At 36.0% G+C, this 20729-nt stretch overlaps 1 protein-coding gene across 2 annotated transcripts in view; it reads right to left on the bottom strand.

Annotated features, from left to right (window-relative positions):
- The window catches only part of Eaf (ELL-associated factor), a 164340-nt gene that overhangs the window by 34654 nt on the left and 108957 nt on the right, over positions 1–20729 (bottom strand). The window contains exons 4-5 of one of the 2 annotated variants that reach the window (XM_090379546.1): positions 15022–15344; positions 13442–13594 (exon numbers count right to left, since the gene is read on the bottom strand). In XM_090379546.1, the coding sequence (XP_090235672.1) occupies positions 13442–13594; positions 15022–15344 (476 nt within the window). The remainder of the gene's footprint in view (positions 1–13441; positions 13595–15021; positions 15345–20729) is intronic. The other variant, XM_090379554.1, reaches the window with a different exon arrangement.

Genomic DNA, 20729 nt, shown 5'->3' with positions numbered 1-20729 from the left:
GCATGCGTGACACCGACGCAGCATGGATTGGCGGACACAGTCGAACACACCTGGAGTTTCTTTGACAGTAGTAGCAGCGCAGACAAGTCTTGCCCCGAGATCCATTTCCGTCTCCACAGGCGATTCATACACGACAGATTTAAGAGCCCCCCACAGAAAGAAATCAAGGCTCAATAAATCAGGTGAGCGTGGGGCCAGGCAACGGGTCCACCACAGCCAATCCATCGACGCCCAAAACGCCTGTTCAAATGGTCATGAACAAACCTTCCATAATGGGCAGGCGGCCCATCATGTTGAAACTAAATGTTGCATCTCACATTTGCTGGAACATCGACAAGTAACCCTGGTAGAACTTGTTCAAGAAAGATCCGATATTTTAGCAGAGTTCATGTGGGATGGTAACAGGTATGGGCCAACTAAGCAGTCACCGACCATACCTGCCCACACATTTATTGTGAAGCGATGTTGTGCCACATGGGGGGCACACACCGTGCACACCTGGTTATCGTGAGCCCACACTGAGCATTGTGCTGATTGAATAAGCCTTCCTGAGTGAAATAAGCCTCATCCGTGAACAAAACATAGGCTGGAAAATTCAAGTCTTAAACACTTTCTTGGAGAAACCACTGCGCAAAAGCCACATGTACAGGATGATCTTGGGGGAGCAGTAACTGAACCCTTCGGAGATGAAAGGGGTGTGAGGAATTGCGGTGCTAGACACGATGTACACTGCAACAAGACACTCCTAAAGCAGAGGCAACGGCACATGTACTGGTAGGATTATTCTGAACGGCATTCAACACACTTTCTTCCATGGCGGGAGTTCGTGTCGAACGTGGTCTGCCCACACTACTCCTGTTACCTCTAAATGACCCATAATCGCACAAATTTTGATGCACACGCGCAAACAAACTGTGGTACGGTACATGTCTGTCTGGGAAGCGTTCTCAATAATTTCGTTGAGCGGCTCGTCCATTGCCCTCTGCTAATCCATACACTAGGTGCATGTCTGCCAGCTCACAGTTCATATATCGATGCATGCTCTTCATGTGGCGACTACTGCTTGAATAAGTAAACCAGAAATTTTCCCTCTCATGAACTGATGAACAGCAGTCTACCAACTTACGGTGACATTTCTGGTTATGGGTTCCTATGCGATTCACATTCTGTTAGATGTTATCTACCTCCCCTAAACGTTTGTACCAATATTTTTGAGACACCCTGTATATGCACATGTTCTTACTTTAAGTTACCCTAACACAGCCCATGTATTCATCTGTTCCATGATGACCCACAGCAGGGCCTGAAATTTCAGATACTTTGCTTTCCACACTGCTGTATGTACCAATAGCAGCAATGCAAGAATCACTTTCACCACTGTCTGTGGTGTAATTAACCTATTAGTCTGTGTATCCCCCACAAGCTAGCAGTTATCTCACCCAACTATCACTGCCTCGATAGCATTAGCAAATATTCTTGCAACCCTTCTACTGAAGTGTATCCCATCCCTGTAACAGTCTCTCCTGTTAACAAACACAGATCAAGCTGCGAAAATTTCTACCCCCACGAGCCTTGCACTTTTCTCTCCAGGGCTGAATTGATTGACAAGCCTTTCAACATATACTCCCTCCTATCGTGTCTGGGCAGAATTGCAAACACTTTCATCAAATTCAGTTGTAACTCTTGACTTTTTCCCAACAATGTCCTGCACAAGCACATTACAAATATTGCTTCTTCTGCATCTAAAAAACTTGGTTTTCTCTTTCGCTCTCGGCGTTACTTTTCTTCCATACAGCTGCTCACTCTGTATAAATCGCAAATCCGCCCTGCATGGAATATTGCTCCCACATCTGGGGTGGTGCCCCCAAAACCTCTCTTAGGCTTAATGATTCCATTCAGAAGAGGACAGTTAGGTTAATTAATGATTCATCTCTAACAGTCTCTCCACTCGCTGTCTCATAGACATACTGTTTCTGCTGCATGCCTTTTCTACAGATACTTCCATGGGCACTATTCTTCTGAATTGGCTTCTATAATTCCCACTCTCTCTCTCTCTCTCTTCTCTTTCAAAAACAGTCCGAACATGTGCCGCCACCAGCCAACATCTACTAACTGTCCAACTTCAAACTCACAGAACAAATTTTTCATCTTCCTCGTTTATTCATTCAACAGCCATTTTTCTGGAACAACCTTCCTTCATACGTATTTCCTGAAAATTTCAATTTACAGAAGTTCAAGTCCAATGTCAACAAATATCTTCTTTAATCTTCTCAACCTTCTCAACCCAAGCACGGTACTAAGTACTATAGGCTCTAATACCTCTCGTGTTTGGGGTTTACATAAAAAAAAAAAAAAAAAAAAAACCTTGTTGTCATCAAATTTTTTACTCTTAATATCATTAGTGCCAATGTGTACAACATTACCTTTTGTGCCCTAACAGATGATAGATATCTTGCTCTACAACATCTCTATTTTTGCTCCTGCAGACATAACCTGGTCCTATTTCACCTATCCTTCTTGCACAACATACTTCTGGTTTCACTGACATAAGAGTCACAGACATTAACTAAGTGTTTTAGTAGCCAGGTGGGAAGGAACAGCAGTGCATAGCACACACTTCTTGATTAGACCGGGGTTCGAGCCCGTTACCACAAAATACGGAGGATGCAAACAGGTCAAGGGAATGACCACCACATATTCCCGGAGCAATATGGCCTTAGTTGCTAATGCTCCTAAAAACAAAATAACAACAACAACAACAATAACTAACACTTGTGGGACCAGCACATTCTGCCTTGAAGATTGTCACTGTGTTGTCTGATGCACACAAGTGAGGTCTGGCATTGATTTGGGCAGTTAAAAGCTTGATGGGTCCCCCATTTTAATTCCTTCAAGGGCATCTACCCTACTCTTCAAACTCTCAAACACACACACACACACACATCAGAATGCTGAGTTGTTGCCTAATTTCTTCACACCCTCTGCACCTAGTGCATCTGTCACCCCCATCACCCTCCTTTGCTGGATTACATCCTGTTTCAGATAGGCCTCCAAACAATTCACAAGTTGCACATTTTTTTAGGTTATGATGCACTGGAGAATCGCCACTTAGGTTCTCTCCCAAACCACAGCACCCCCGCTACTCTGTGGCATGATTTCTGTTTAAATACAATTTAATTGATTAACAATTAAAATTAATGATTAATAAATTTTATTGATTAATTGACAATACTACACTAAGCTAATAGATTCCTAAATGCAGTGATATGTATTACCCTTTTATATTATACCTTACGCCGTCAAGTTCGAGATATACGTTACACTATACTGTAACGTATATCTGATGATGTTACCAACAGCAAATTCTAAACGGGAAGCATTCTGGGAAGTAATCGTAGAAGTTACGCACTAAAAAGTAAAAATTCCTTAGCTAAACACAAAGATATAGGCCCAACAAGTGATTAGAACATTCGAGCTACTTATTTATCACAATTAAAACCCTACTATTACCCTACACTACTTGTTACGTGCTACGATATTTGTGCCAAAAGACCAATATAATAGCAGTACAAGTAGTAAGTCGTAAATTAGAAAAATCACTAGTTAAATTTAAAAAATAAGCTAAGGAATGTGACTAAGACTATTTAAACTATTTGTAAAAGACAATTTAATGTTAATCAAAAAGATGGTAAAAATTTCCAAAAAACTTATACGTTCCCACAAGAAAAAAATTCTGCATCCTGGCACTTATAATCTCCAGCTCAAACTATACAAGTACATTAAATCTAAGGCAGTTCATCCAGTCGACATGGATGGCCAGTGCGATTCTTAGCCAGTTTGGTGTGACATAAGCACTCGGAAAACAAAAATGAGAAGAGGAGTGTGTTGTTACCGGCCAAATAACTGTGAGAGTATAACAAACAACTATACAGAGAAACAGAGTGGTCCAGTAAATCAGAATCTCTTACAATGGGGAATTTTAACTTTCTAGATACTGAATGGAACTTGTGGATTGGTCAATCACACACACACTAGCAAGACTTTTGTGGTTTACTGGATGACTGTTTTATACAGCAGCATATAAGTGAGGCAACAAGAGAAACAATGGTCTTGATCTGATTATCAGCAACGATTCTTCATGCATTAAGAATCTGCAGGTAAAAGACCCTTTGAGTGGCACTGATCAGTGTGCTGACGTGGAATTTACTTAAAGATACAACTACTATCAAGGGTAAAGGAAAGGGCTTTTGCTTTCATAAGGGTGACTACAGTGGTCTCAGACAGTTTAAATTCTATACAGTAGGACCATCTGATGATGTTACCAACAGCAAATTCTAAATGGGAAGCATTCTGGGAAGTAATCACAGAAGTTACACGGCTCATCCAAACTGATAAGGCTTGTGGCAGAGATGAAAAATGCATGGGATGCTTATAAATTATCAGGTGATACAAAAGCCTATGGTAGACAAACTAGTCTGTAATCAAGTCACAAAGGAGGTTAGGCAAGCTAAGGCATATTGCGAGAAGTGTCTGGCAAAGAATGCCAAGAAAAGCAGCAAAGACTTCGTTACTTAAATTAACAGTAGAAGGAAGAGGTTAAATCACATTGGTCCACTTGATATCAATGGTTTAACTATTGATGATCCTGCTCAGATTACTGACAAACTGAATAGGTATTTTGCATTTACTAGCATGCATGATCAGTTCTTTAGAGAGGGGAATGCCAGAAGTTCATCAAAATCTAACAGAGAGCAAGATGATTTTGTGATAAATGAGAGAAAAGTGGAAAAGAAATTGTTAAAACTTGACATAAAAAAGAGGCAGCAAAGAAGGTAAGCAAACCCTTTGCCGCAATTACGAGAGCATCTATAGATTCAGGAGAGGTCCTTGTGGACTGGAGATGTGAAAATGTATCCCCAATTCATAAAGGAGGATCAAAAGGTGACGTGAGTTATTACAGACCTGTTAGCTTAACTTCTGATCCAGTGAACATAATGGAGTCTCTGGTTAAAGGAGTAATGCAAGACCATCTAAACAGGAATACAATTATACTGGAGTCACAGCATGGATTTGTTAAAGGGTGATCTTGTCTGATCAAACACTATGAAGTAACAAAGCAACTGGATGCAAAAAATAATCTCGATATCACATACTCTTATTTCAGAAAAGCTTTTAATACTTTCGGCCATAAACGAATGCTGCTCAAACATTGGTGCAGTGTGGCATTAAGAGCAAATTACTATTCTGGATAAAGGGATTGTTGAGTGAAAGGGAGGACAGAGTGGTTACTAATGAACACTGCACTTCACGGATTAATCTTAAAGTTGCCCAAGGTTCAGTGCTTAGCCAATTGTTGTTTTCAATACTTACTGATATTTATCAAGAATTCCTGTTTGTTACCACAACAGCCACCAATGTTGGTTAAATGTTCTTATGGTAGCAATGTTTCAAATGAGCAGGACGATAAAGATAGCGAAACAAGCCTAAATAACTTCAAGGGGCGTGTCAGGGTAGTAAACTATAGAAGAATACCTAGTATTAACTGTGTCTTCAGCAGTGTCGGGATTGTTGTCTTCAATACAATAGCTGAATTTTAACTCGTGATTAGGACAATTAATGCTGACATAATAGGGATAACAGAACTGTAGTGCCACCTGGAAATTGGGGATAATGAGTTACACTATGGTATATATAACGTATTTAAGAAAGATAGGGAAGACAGAAAGGGGTGGTGGTGCTTTGTTTCTTATCAAAAGCAGCCTGAGCATGAAAAGAGCTTCTGCTGAGACTGAAGTTATGTCTGTCAGCATAGAATCTGTGTAGTGAGTTAGCTGGAAGCAAAGGAGCAATTAGCGTAGGAGTAACCTACAGGCCAGAGGATTGCGAAGAGTATGACAAGCTTCTCTACACGCAGATGAAATGGTCGAGCAAGTGCAAATGTCTTATTATGTGTGAATTCAATCTGCCCCAGCTTGATTGAAATAATGGGAGGGAAACTCACCTTGGGGAAAAATTTTTTTAAATAAACTAGATTATTATTTGTAACAGCATTGTTGAAGAAAATACTAGGAGTGAGAATATTCATGACCTCATGATTACTCATGAATCAGATGACATCACAAGGCTTAAAATACAGGAAACATTGGCAGGTAGTAATCATGCTGTACTCAGTTGGAAGAAAGAAAGACACTGCAGTAGTTAAAAGGTAAAGGCATGGGTTTTATTTTAGAAGAGAGGACTTTGTCAGTTTAAGGCACTACGGCATCTATTAAATGGGTGGATTGCAGAGGAGAGAGAGGGCAAATACACTTGAATTATGGAATGGGTTTAAAACAAAAATTACAGAAGCCATGAATGCGAGAATGGATGAACGCAGAGCTGACTGGTCAAGCAGAGCAGAAAAAGATAGCATCTGATAGTTAAAGTGATGAAGAGTACTGAAGCCTACAACAGCTACATGTTAATTTGTAATAATACCACAGTTATGGTTAGAGAGGCCAAGGCTGCACATAAGAAAGCACTAGCTACGAGAGCAAAGAATGGGGACAAGGAATTTTTCATGTATGTGAATACAAGGAAGAAAAAAGTGAATCAGATCAGACCCTTATGCACTGGGTGTGGGAAAGTTTTATAAACCCAGCTGATGTTGCAGACGAATTGAACAGGTACTTTTTGTGCCTGGACTGAACAGAAACCCTTCACGCTGAGAAGAGGCTGTGTAAATGAGTCATATGAAATTAGTGATTTCAAAATTACAGATGACTACTTATTAGAAAAAGTTTTGGTGCTTAAGTGCAAGCAAGACTCCTGGAGTTAATGGCATATACCCAATAATTTTGAGGAAGGCTGCCAGGGAGTGTACTGAACCACTGAAGCTAATTATGAGGGTATCTTTGGACTTGGGAGAGATTCCTCTGGATTGGAAAAGCGCTAATGTATCACTGGCACTTTTCCAATTTTTTTTCAGGGTTTTGTAAATGATATACAGGAACTTTGTTAGCAGGGATAAGGAGGTGATTATTGAATTGTACAAGGTAATGGTTAGACCACATCTTGAGTACTGCATAGAAGTATGGAGGCCTAATTTCAGGAAGAATCTTCTGGAATAAGTGCAGAGAAGGGCAATGAGATTGGTGAAGGGAACAAAAGGGTAGTCTTGCTGAGAAAGGCTTCAGTTGTGCAAATTGCTGCATCTGGAGGCTAGATACCTGCAAGGTGATCTGATTGAGCAAGCCAAATGCTGATGGAATTCTTGCTCAGACTACACACACACACACACACACAAGGGAGCATAAATCCAAATTGAGAAAGGATGATTGTAGGATAGATGTGCAGAGGTTTGTCTTTAGCCAGCAGGTGGTTGATTGTTGGAACAAACTTCCATCTGTTGTTGTGGAAGTGGGTAGTTTGAATAATAATGAAGGAAGAACTAGACAAATTATTGGAGTGGATCGACAAGTGATGTGGAAGGTTTTTTTTTTTTTTTTTTTTTTTTGCTGATGTTTTAAGTCTGCCTTCATATGCCACTGCTACTACTACTACTACTAATAATAATAATAATAATAATAATTTATATTTGGTTAGACAGTAACTGATTATTGCAACAAACCTCTACCCGTTATTGTGATGTAGGTAGTTTGATAAATTTACTGGACTGGGAAATTTATTAGATGTGGTGGGCAAATGAATTGGGCATATTTTTTCTGTATTTCCTCATTAGCTTGCTTTCTTGCATCATTCTGCCATTAGTAATACCAACTGAACAATTCTCATATAATATTAACCAATCATGTTTAATTATTTATTAATACTATTTTGTGGCTATTTTGATAGCAGTAGTTCTTAATGACTATAAAAAGTGCAGCCTTGTGTTAGTTGACTCACTAGGAACTGTTTAGATATTAAAAACCAAAAAAAAAAAAAAAAAAAAAAAAAAAAAATGCATTTGAAATCAGCACAAAAAATGCATTAAAGCAAATATCGAAAGTTGCTTGAATAAATGCCTGGTTACAGATTGTCTGACATACCAAAAAAAAAAAAAAAAAAAAAAAAGGATGCATTCAGGATTTTGTTATTATATATTTCTATGTAAACTTTCTCTTGTTTCCCCACCTCCATTAGGGTATTTATTAGTGGAAAGCAATATTATGAATTAAATTTAAATGTTAATATAATATACAGGAAATGCAGTTAAAATATAAAACTAACACTTGCAATGTGTAACTGGGAACAACCTGGAGAAAGAACATAAGAAGTATTTATTTTCTTTCATAGAGTTGTATATCAGCACCTTTAGTTTAAGGTACTATTACTCTTTTCAATATAATAATTTTAGTGTTTCTGTGTTTATACTAAAGAGGAATAATCAACCATTAAATGAATTTTTAACAGAAAGAGTTAAATAATACTATAATTTTTTTTTTAATTGAGTAAATAATATCATCTTTAAGTTTACTTAAAGTGCACCTTAATGAATTGATAATTTACTGATAATAAACAATTACAATTATTACCCAGATTCTTTGCATGATATAGTGGTAATTATTATGACAATTACACATAAAAAAAAAAACCGATGGTCAGTAATATTCCATAGGTACATACCTAATTTCTTCATGTTCTAATACCAGATCTCAATTTTGCTGAATCCCTATATATTCTCCTTCATGGCCGAATTGGTAGTACTTTGTTTAAATCCCACTGGTGGGTACAGATTTTCAGCTTATTGCTAATTACTGAAAATAGCTGGTCTGACCTATTTGGAAAATTCCACTTTCCCATCCCACAAAAACAAAGCTTATCTTAAAATATAGGCAACTTTTAGGAATACACAATTCAAATTCAACCCAGCCAACAGGGATCAGCAACTTGAGGTTAATGTTGTGGCAAATCAACCAGTACAAGACAGAACAAATATCCCCTTTATCCAGCAGTAAAGCACAATACTGGTTAAGAGAAGGAAGAAATCACTATAACGGGGAGAGAAAAAAAAAAAAAAACACTTCAAATACCCTTTTAAGGACAAATTTAGTTGGCATTAATAAACATTTCAAAGTAACATCTTAGAAATATAAATTTATTAATGGTTTTACTAAAATCCCTTGGTTAATTGTTTTAATAAAAATCTCATGCTTACTGTTTTAAAAAAAAAATCATAATTAAAGTAATTTAAGAGCAAGATTATAATAGCATCAGTATTAGCTCACAGCAATACACTGAAAATGTTGCATGAAATCAACAAACAATATGAATGAGTTGTATATTTTCGTAATACAGTCCATTCCAGTTATTTGGGATGCATCGGGACTAGTGCATTTTGGCCCGATTAAGCAACTGCCCCAATTATCCAAAGTTTCACGTAAATAGTTAAAAATACAATGTACCCTCCCCTTTACAATCGGTTCACTGTACAATTAAATCACACTACGACGAACTCAACATAGTAAAGTACCGTTCACTATACGATGTGCAATAAGCGCCAGTCATTGTGATCACGTTTGTGAACAGAATTTTAATTCTATTAAACAGCAATTCTAATTAGCGAAAACAGGAGGAATATTATCCACAGGCTATAAAAGCAAAGATATATTAAGCACAAATTTACCCTTTATTACCTTACCAATTAAAAAATTAAACGATATGTGAAAATCGGAAGAATATACTGATAATCGGAATAATTAATACGTACTGTAATATGTACATACGAACTAGTTGACATTTGTGGGTGGGGGTTAAAATTTAAAACAGTAAAAAGATAGCAATCAATAACAAAGAACACGGAACACACAAATTGCAAGTAACACAATATGCGCAAGTGAGAACAGAGTAACGAGTTACAAAGCTTTAAAAATAGGAATGAAGATCTGAAAATTAATTTTTTTATATGATTGAAGATTTCATGGAAGTGTAAGCACATTTCGCCATAATAACCCACAGAATTCCAGCTGTCAGTATTATCACAAATTCAGTAAGATCGAGTTTACTGTCCGTTTATGATAGATTTCACTAACAGAAAAGTCCAATAATCCCAAAGACCACTAACAGAAAAGCCCAGGTGACTGCTAATTGTTTTTGTTTTATGGTTGTGACCCAGAATTTCGACCGAATCACGCCAAATCACAGAGACAATCGTAGAGTAATCTCCAGTGCTGCGGTCTCCTGCCCAGATTAAACGGCATGCTGTCCCAGTTAAGCGAAGTAAACCCTGGCTATTTCCTCGATTGGTTTCTGTTTTTTAAGATTTGCCCCAAATAAATGGTTGCCCCGATTAACTGGTGGCCCAAATAACCGGAATCCATTGTATATTATTTTTGTAATATATGAATGAGTTGTATTTTTGACTGTAAATGATCATTCTCAGATAGCTACCAAACTGAGTATTTTGCATCTACATTCACACATGAGAAGTTATTCAAGGAGGAGAGGGCCAGAAGGTTATCAAACTCTAACAGGGAGTTAAATGATTTTGTAATAACTGAGATCAAAGTGGAGAAGAAATTGATGAAGTTAAATATAAGAAAGGCACCTGGGGAGGATGGGATCTATCTAGTTATACTGAAGGAGGTGGCAAAGGAAGTAAGCAAACCCTAAGCCATAATTATGAGCATCCTTGGACTTGGGAGAAGTCGCCACGGACTGGAGATGTGCAAATGTATCTCCAATTCACAAAGGGTGACACGAGTAATTACAGACCTGTTAGTTTGACTTCTGTTATTGTTATTATTATTTTTGGTGCAATGGTTGCTCAGGCCATATTGCACCTATCAGTGATGTGGAAGATACTCATGATGACTGTTTTGCAAACAGTCAGAAATGATCATATAAGTTTATCCGTTTGAGAAAGAAGAAAAATTCTATGGGGTTGGTATCACATTACCTATGATATGACAGAGCTTCAAAGATTCTTTAAGATTAGGAAGAAAACTGAATGAGAGTTGCCGGGCACAGAATGTGCTTCGTTGTGAGTTGAGAATTGCAGTGTGTACACTGTGGAGGATCATTGACTGTGAGGAGAAATAGGTGAGTAATGTGACGGCGACCAATTCTTGCTCTGGCTAGGATTATTGACTTCTGTTCCAGGGAAAATAATGAAGTCACCGGTTAAAGAAGCATTGCAGGATCATCTAGACAAGACTGCAGTAATAATTCAGACAGCATGGATTTGACTGGATAATATGAAGTGGTCACAAAGGAATTGGATGCAAAAAATAATTTTTATATCATATTTTTGGATTTCAGGAAAGCTTTTGATACTGTTGCACATGGAAGACTACTGTACAAATTGGAGCAGTGTGGCATTAAGGGCAAGTTGCTACAATGGATAAAAAGATGGCTGAGTGGGAGAACACAGAGAGTGGTAATCAATGGATACTGCTCTTCGTGGACTAATATTATTAGTGGTATCCCCCCCCCCAGGGTTCGGTGTTGGTTCCATTGTTGTTCTGTATTTATCAATGATATTGAGGATGGTATATCAAGCTTAATGTCAAACTTTGCAGATGATACAAAAGGTTAAGAGGGTTGTTAATAACAGTAATGACAGTATGCTGCTGCAACATAATCTGGAAAAGTTGGGCATATGGGCTGAGAAGTGGCAACTGAAATTTAACATTGAAAAATGCAAAGTACTGCATATGAGTAGCAGTAACTCCAGAGAAAAGGTACCAACTATGTGGTGTTACACTCATGATAGTGGAGAATGAAAGAGATCTAGGGGTAATTGCGCAGTCAGATATGAAGTTTTCTGAGCAGTGCAAGGCTGCCAGAGTAGGTCATGGGGTCTTGTCAATGATATACAGGAATTTTGCAAGCAGGGATAAGGAAGTGATTATCCCCTTGTATAAGGCACTGGTCAGGCAACACCTTGAGTACTGTGTACACACCTTGAGGTTTGGAAGCCTCATTTTAGTAAGGATGTAGAGTTCCTAGAACGAATACAGAGAAGGGCAACAAGACTGATGAGGGGAACAAAGGGTGCTCTTACAAAGAAAGGCTTAAGTTCTGCAAACTGCTGCATCTGAAGACTAGGCACCTGTGAGGCAATCTGATTGAGGTATATAAGGCCTTGAATAGATTGAGCAAGCTCAATGCTGATGGGATTTTTCCTCTTGCTCAGATTACAAACCTGAGGGGCATAAACTGAAATTGAGGAAAGGCAGTTGTTGAATAGATGTGTGGAAGTTTGCCTTTAGCCAGCAGGTAGTTGATTGCTGGAACAAACTTCCATCTGTTGTTATCTAAGTTGACAGCTTAAACAAGGCAGAACTAGACAAACATTCGGAACGAACGAATGGATGGATGAAATGGGAAGGGTTTTTTTTTTTTTTTTGGCTGATGCTGTATAAGCTTGCATCATATGCCTCTACTAATGCTAATATGACTTAGTTGTTCCCAGTATTAGTTCAAAAATCATAACTAATATTTTATTATATGTTATTAGTGAAATGGATAATTGTAGTAAATACAATTTTTTGAAAATTATGAAACTAAAGTATCACTATATAATGCAAACTACTTTCAAGCAATGAATGGTGTAACAAAATATAACTATTCCAGAAGCCCAAAGCATAAAAAAATTTTGAATTAGTATTTAAAAATGCTGAAGGAACTTAAACTGATTTACACCAATTAACACTTGGTAGCTTGGACAGATTGGATTCCCCCCCTCCCAAGAAAACTATGCAATTTCCTAACAATAGCAGATGCGAATGAGTCCAAAGTATTTAGTATAGTTAAGGTTTACCTTTATAATATCCTTTGTAGAAGAAAAAAAATTAAAGAGGAAGAAAAAAAAATTTATAATCCATTACAGAAAGAACTATTTCAAACAACTGCAAAATGAAGAATGCTAATCAGGTAAAAATATTTATAAAAAAAAAACCATTTGCACAAATTTAATATAAACAAACACAATTACTTTATAAATGCAGACTGTGAAGTATTATTTATACCTATCTCAGCTAGTGTCACACAAGATTAATTTCTGAAGCATAAAGGAAATGAAATAATTGCTGCCGCAATTTCAAGGTGGGAGCCCTGTAAGAATAAGCTAAACTAAATCAACAATGAAAAAAGCACAGCAACTGGAAAGAAAGTTTGCCTGACTAAAAGATATATATGTCTAAGAAAGAATGGCAGAGTAAAAACTGAATACTTTAATGTAAAGGAGCCAGCATATATGTTATATACAAATCAAGAATAAACCAATGAATCTCATTCAACCTACCTATAGCAATTATTTATTCTTATAACACATCTAATGAACACATTAAAAACAATTTGAATTAATAAATACAAGAAAAGCTGACCTCACTAATGATGGGAATGATGTATATACATATATACATACAAAATGTGGGGATTCCATTCCAAAATAGACTCCATTTCCCATATACATGGGCCTTGATTTAAAGTACAATAAACTGAATGACTGCTACAATACCTTGCGAAGGCTGCCAACTTGGCCTCTGCAAAGTCTCATGTTCAGATTCAGAATCACTTGAATCAGAACTAGAGCTTCCACTACTGCCAGATCCACTGGATTCATCACTAGATGACTCAGATAATACCCCAACATCTGGTGTATCTTCCATGTCTAAAAGATTTAAAACACGCAAGTTTTATTATAATTGTGTAAGATAATTATTAAATTTTTTTTCAATGCACTATGTTTAATTTGCTGAAAAGCATCAAAGCCTTTATATCATATGAGAGTCTTTTATAATTCTCCTTTCTTGATTACATCTATGTTTTGTGATATTTATATTGAAAGAGAATGTACCAGGACTGTTATTATTTATGATCCTCTGCTATTTCAAGAGGAAGTATTATTATGCTCCTAAGTATTATAATTTGAGATGCAATTCTCTAGTGCAAGATCATTAAAAACTATTACTATGATCAAAGAATTTAAAAGATAAAAATTGACCACAGCAAAATTGTAGATCTACAAGGAAAGAAAAGTTAAACTAGTCAAAATACAATTTTTTAGTACTGCCAAATGCATTATTTCTGAAATAAGAAACGCAAAGGATTTTTGTAATTTTTATGATTCCTTTTGTGTCTGATATGTTCACAAAACACATATGCTTTCTTCATTTTAGCTCTTATAACCTAAAAGTTAAGCAAAATTCCTTTAATGTAAAGAGCTTTTGGTTGCTTCTACTTATTTACATCAGATATTTTAGGTACAGAGCAAATACTAGCAGAATGATGCTATAAAACTGCTTTGAACTATAAGCAATGAGCTACCTTTCTTCAATGACTGCATATTCCTCTATAAAGTTTATTCATTTTCATGACAATCAGGCATCACAGCAACTAAATTTAGTGTACTGTAGTAGTAAATAGAGATTAGGTGGGCTGAAAACAATGGCAATCTAAGTCTATTTACATTTTATGGAGCATATTCACATATAGTAATGCAACTCTGCTCAAGCAGCCTAAGTTTTATAGATCTCAATTGCATGTTTATGCTTGATCCTGCCATTGTATGAAATCAAATGGTTCAAGTACATGTATACATAATATGTTAATGAAAAAGTATCCACTGTAAGGTAGATGATAGTGCTCACACAAATTATAAAATCACATCCTCTATGTCCATGTTGCAGGGAAGGCAGCTTGATAATTTGGAAAGCATCTATAATGTGGGCATGCCAAGGAGGAGGCTGCAGGACTAACTTCTCAAATGAGGGAGAAAAGAAAAATTTTCTGTAGATCAAGAAGTGATTCTGAATCTTGGGCACCCAACTATGTACCTGATCTTTAATATAAAGTTTTGAGTAATATTCAAATTGACAATATCTGATAAAATTAAAAGTTCTTTAAAAAATAATTTAAATTTAGCTAACTATATTATATAAGAGCATAACCTCTTAAATGAAGAACCATGTAATATACAATTAATAAATAAATACATCACAATGTCAGCTCAATGTTAAAAATTACAAAATACTCAGATTTTTAAGCAAAAGTATTTATCACGATTCTGCCATAATGATATTAAAATAAAATATCTACCTGCACTATCTCTGTGAGCTGTGACTGTTGTGGTTACATCCCGTGATGAATGTGCACTTCTGCAGTTATTACTAGGAGGAGGAACAAGACATGGCATTGAGGGACTTGGTTGACTGGGAGGACTTCGATGATTATGAAGAGGACTCTTTGGATGGGGAGAATTCCTCTGACTGGGAGAGTTATGATTATGGCTAGACCAGAGAGACTTCTGATTAGGAGATAATGAGGTTTTTTGGGTTGGAGAATGCTTAGAAGATGGAGATAACTTTTTTGGATTGTGATCCACAGGTGTATTTGACCTAATTTTGCTACTGCCTTCAGCTCTATAAAAGAAGACAAAGAATTATGCAATTGCTATACCCTTTCAGTTCCAATTTCATCCAATTTTGACATGCCAATATTTCTAAATGGAGAGAAGTTATTAAAGGTATTTCATGTCACAATCATGACATTAAATTGCTTCTTTACTAATCTTATAGTACATTAGAGTATATAAATTCAGTTAGTATATTAATCCTACTTTATGAATCACAGATTTTCCAAGAGTTATTACTCTTTAATAAATTTATTATAACCATAATTATAAATGCAGTGATTTTAGTAGTAGTAAATAAATAAGAGGAGTTTACCTCAATATCGTACGTGGAACACTTCCGTATGATACCCTCCAGAAATTAAAACGGAAAAAACGAAAAAAATCGCAACTTACCGGTACATAAAAGTAAAATATAAATAATCAATTTAACACAATACAAAAACAATTAAAATTCAAATTAACGCAATTAAAAGAATCCAACCAAAAAATTCAAAACGATTTTCCTTCCTGAAGCTGACAATGCTTTTCGACCGGCTGTCGTGATCACAGGAACGAAGAATTTTCGTTCCTGTGATCACGACAGCCGGTCGAAAAGCACTGTCAGCTTCAGGAAGGAAAATCGTTTTGAATTTTTTGGTTGGATTCTTTTAATTGCGTTAATTTGAATTTTAATTGTTTTTGTATTGTGTTAAATTGATTATTTATATTTTACTTTTATGTACCGGTAAGTTGCGATTTTTTTCGTTTTTTCCGTTTTAATTTCTGGAGGGTATCATACGGAAGTGTTCCACGTACGATATTGAGGTAAACTCCTCTTATTTATTTACTAATATTATTATCAACGTAGAACATATTGAGTATTACATCTCTGATTCATACTATCTAAATGCAGTGATTATAATTACTCATTACTACATTCTTTACTTTATCACATGTTCAAAATGCAAGAACTCTGTCTGGGATAGCAAATTGTGCTAGCAGAGTGAACAACAAATTCTAAAATCAAAGAGCATGGAAAGTTTGCTAAACGTATCACAGCTGAAAACAGAGTGATCTTAATGGAGTCAGAACAATGCTGTAGATGGCTGTTGACAACAGAACTTTTGAAGCAAAGAAATAAAAGGGAAGGCCAAACTGCTCTTTAATGAAACAAAGGGCATTATTTATATTGTAATGGAAAGCAAAGATCTACCTCAATACAATAAAAGCTGAAACCAATAAATATACATTCAATGACAAAATTAAATTTCTTGTTCAAAATTAAAAATTAAAATTAATTTTTTAATTAATTAATTAACATTTCTTGTTCAAAATTAAATTTCTTTAAAAATTAAAAATCAACTAAAATTTTTAACAAATTAAAATGTAAAAATAAGTAGATTTAAGAAATTAAAATTCAATGAAGCAAGTGGCATGAACCCTTGGAAATTGCAAAGACACAATGCAGAAAAAGAGAGGAAGAAAAAAAGGCTTGTACTGAAGTGAAGATGGATAAGAAGTTAGAGTACAATTCTGTCAGCAGGTGTCAGATGAAATTACAAACAATAAAGACAATTTTATAGCAATAGCTATGTGTACTCCGGAGAGAGTTAAGAATATACAGATCACTGCAGAGCAGTGATCTGTATATTCTTAATATCACATGATCAACAGTTTTCTCACAGAGAAAGTGGCGATAGAACTCCAATTTCATTTCTTAATTTTCCTGATCTATTTCATCAAGATAGATTAATCTCGTAACTATCTTAATGAAACTTACTTCCAGTTAGGTTACAAAAAGCTACTAGGCTTTTCATACCAACAAATAAATATTGTTCAAGATTTAGGCCTAAATGGATGTCAGATGATTAGACATGTGACAGAGAAGAAAAATGCATGGGATACATAAATTAACATATGACACAGAAGCCTATGTGATAGATATAAGCTGGTCTGTAACCAAGTTACAAAGGAGGTTAGGCAGGCGAAGGCAGATTACGAGAAATCTTTGGCAAAGGATGCAAAGAAAAACAGCAAAGAGTTCTTTACTTATGTAAACTCTAGAAGGAAGGGGATGAATCAGATTGGTCCACTTGATATCGATCGTTCAACTGTTGATGATCCTACTCAGGTAGTTAACAAACTAAATGAATATTCTGCATCGACATTCACACGAGGAGTTATTCAGGGAGGGGAATGCCAGAGGTGTATTCACCTCTGGCAGTAAGCTAGATAATCTTGTAATAGCTGAGAGTAAAGTGGAGGAGAAATTGTTGAAGATAAACATAAAAAAAGGCACTGCAGGGGGGGGGGGGGATCTATCCAGTTAAGAAAAGCAAGCAAACCCTTAACCATAATTATGAGAGCTTCCCTGGATTCAGGAGAGGTATCCATGGACTGGAGATGTGCAAATGTGACCCCCAATTCACAAAGGAGAATCAAAGGGTGACAAGTAATTGTAGACCTGTTAGTTTAACTTCTGTTCCAGGAAAATTAATGGAGGCACTGGTTAAAGAAGCACTGCAGGATCATCTAGACAAGACTTCAGTTATAGCTCAGACACAGCATGGTTTTGTTAAGGGAAAGTCTTGCCTGACCAATTTGATTGGATACTATGATGTGGTCACAAAGGAACTGGAGCAGGGAATAACCTTGATATCATATATTTGGATTTTGGAATGGCTTTTGATACTGTTGCACATGGAAGACTGCTGAACAAATTGGAGCAGTGTGGCATTGGAGGCAAATTACTGCTATGGATAAAGGGATGGTTAAGTGGGAGAAGACAGAGTGGTAATCAATGGACACTGCTGATCGTGGAGTCCCTCAGGGTTCAGTGTTGGATCCATTGTTGTTTTCTGTATTTATAAATGATATTGATGATGGGATATCAAGCTTAACATCCAAATTTGCAGACGATACGAAGGTTGGCAGAATTGTTAAGGACACTAATACGCTGCTGGAACAGGATCTAGAAAAGTTGAACAGATGGGCTGAGAGGTGGCAAATGAAGTTTAATACTGACATATGTTAAGTATTACATATGGGAAGCAGTAACCCCAGAATGAAGTATCAACTCTGTGGTACTACACTGACAGTGGTAGAGAATGAAAAGGACTTGGGGGTAATTGTGCAGACAGATATTAAGTTTTTTGAGCAGTGCAGACGGTCTGCAAGAGTAGCTCATAGTGCCTTGTCAATGATATAGAGGAATTTTTCTAACAAGGATAAGGAGGTGATTATCCCCTTGTATAAGGCAGTGGTCAGGCCACACCTTGAGTACTGTATACAGGTCTGGAGGCCTCATTTTAAGAAGGATGTAGAGCTGTTGGAACGAGTACAGAGAAGGGCAACAAGATTAGTGAATTGAACAAAGGGTTGCTCTTACAAAGAAAGGCTTAAATTTTGCAAATTACAGTGTCTGGAGACTAGGCACCTGAGAGGTGATTTGATTGAGGTGTATAAAGCCTTGAATGGTTTGAGCATTATCAATGCTGATGGGATTCTTCCTCTTGCTCAGAATAATCACCTGAGAGGGCATAAATTCAAATTGAGAAAAGACAGATGTAGGATAGATGTGCAGAAGTTTGCCTTTAGCCAGCGGGTAGTTGGTTGGTGGAACAGATTTCTATCCTTTATTGTGGAAGTTGATAGCCTAAATAAATTTAAGGCTGAGCTGGACAGGTATTTGGAACAAATGGAGGAGTGAAATGGGAGCGGTTTTTTTTTTTTTTTTTTTTTTGGCTGATGCTGCATAAGCTTGCTTTCTTGTATCATATGCCTCTACTAATGCTAATGCTAACCCACTGTCAGCAAGGAATTAACACCTCTCCCTCAATGTGATAGTTGTTTCTGACTCTGTAGCATACTGAAAATTGTGATTCTTTCAATTAAGTTAATATTAAATGTTATGTATCTTTTTTAATGTTTTTTTTCAATGGAGTTTAAGAAATTAAGTATTCCCCCCACCCCCCACATCTAAAATGGATTTGAATGAAAAAACTAGTGTTCACATTGAAAACAACTTTGTGTGAGCTTTAAGAAAAAAAAAAATAAAAAAGAAGTGGTGGAAACACTCCATTAGTTACATTGTATAGTTTTTGACATGTTTAATTAAAATTAAGTTTGGTTCTTGTCATAAATTCAATTTTATATTTTTAACAGATGTTTTAGTGGTGTGTATAAATTACTCAATGTACATTATAATAATATTTTATTCATACTTATACATTATAATAACATTTTAATACATTGTAGTTCGTTATTAATATATGTTTTTAAAATACATTTGATTTGACGGACTTTTGGCAATAGCAGACATCCCTTTCTCCAATTAGTCCATTAAATCAAGGGGCTACTGAAATAAATTTTTTTTTTTAGTCATTTTGGATGTAAATAACTCTAAAAATGCCAAGAAGTGTATGTTATTAGTACAGTTTCAGCACAGCAGCAAGTACTTAATACAATAGTTATATGTTCAACTGGCTTCAAAAAGCATCTTACATTAATAAGCTGCTTAACTACATATGTTTTAAAGAAAAAAAAAAATGTTCCCGTAGAACTTATCTCAAATTACATTATACAGTAAGCACAGTAATATACTGTCACAAAAAATAACATTTTAAAAAAATTTCACTATTATAAAAATATTGTCATGTCCTGGGCCAAACTCCCTTATTAACACATTTGCTGCACCTATATTTGAGAGAGTGCATCCAATGTGCCATACTTTTATAATGTTATTATTTCAGAAATAAAAACAATCTGAAAATTTGTAAATACTGGTTAAAAAGAAAGTCAGGAATTCATAGCTAAAAGCAAACATTTACTTTTGGGCTGAGCAGTAAATCAGAATGAAACTCAATTTTATCAAACGTTTACCTCAATATAAGCAAAAAACAAATAAAAATGTGCACCAAATTATAAACAAAATCAAATTGCTGATGCTAATAGCCCAGAGTTAAAGCAGCATGCTGATAGAATCTAGCGGTTTATTTTGCGTGCCTTTACTTTTACAGTACTCATATATTGACCACTTAAGAATGATCCTATGTGCATTAAGGCACAGCACTTGTATTACCATTCAACACTTATACATGTCAGATACAGTGAACACATTAATATGCTCTATAAATCTTGTTTAAGCCAAATGGTTCTGTTGAAAATTCATTAAGCTGAATTATTCTCAAAGTCTGTCTATGCCTAAAACGTATTTGTTTAAACATGAGAAAATTATGAATGACACCATATAATGACCCTCATATTGGAAAATGACTACGGAAGAATTCAAATGAAGAATAAAATCTCTTAAGTTTTAAAAGCCGAGGCAAAAGAATCCAGTTTCACATCCTCTTTTTCCATTCTGAATGTTTATGCTGAAATCCAATTTGGTATGGTATACCAGAACATTTCC

The sequence above is a fragment of the Mastigoproctus giganteus genome, chromosome 1 (genome assembly GCF_048544385.1).
Source record: "Mastigoproctus giganteus isolate SK-2022 chromosome 1, ASM4854438v1, whole genome shotgun sequence".
Classification (NCBI taxonomy): Eukaryota; Metazoa; Arthropoda; class Arachnida; order Uropygi; family Thelyphonidae; genus Mastigoproctus; species Mastigoproctus giganteus.
The sequence above is the reverse complement of the archived record's forward strand: the minus strand, read 5'-3'. Positions and strand labels throughout refer to the sequence as shown.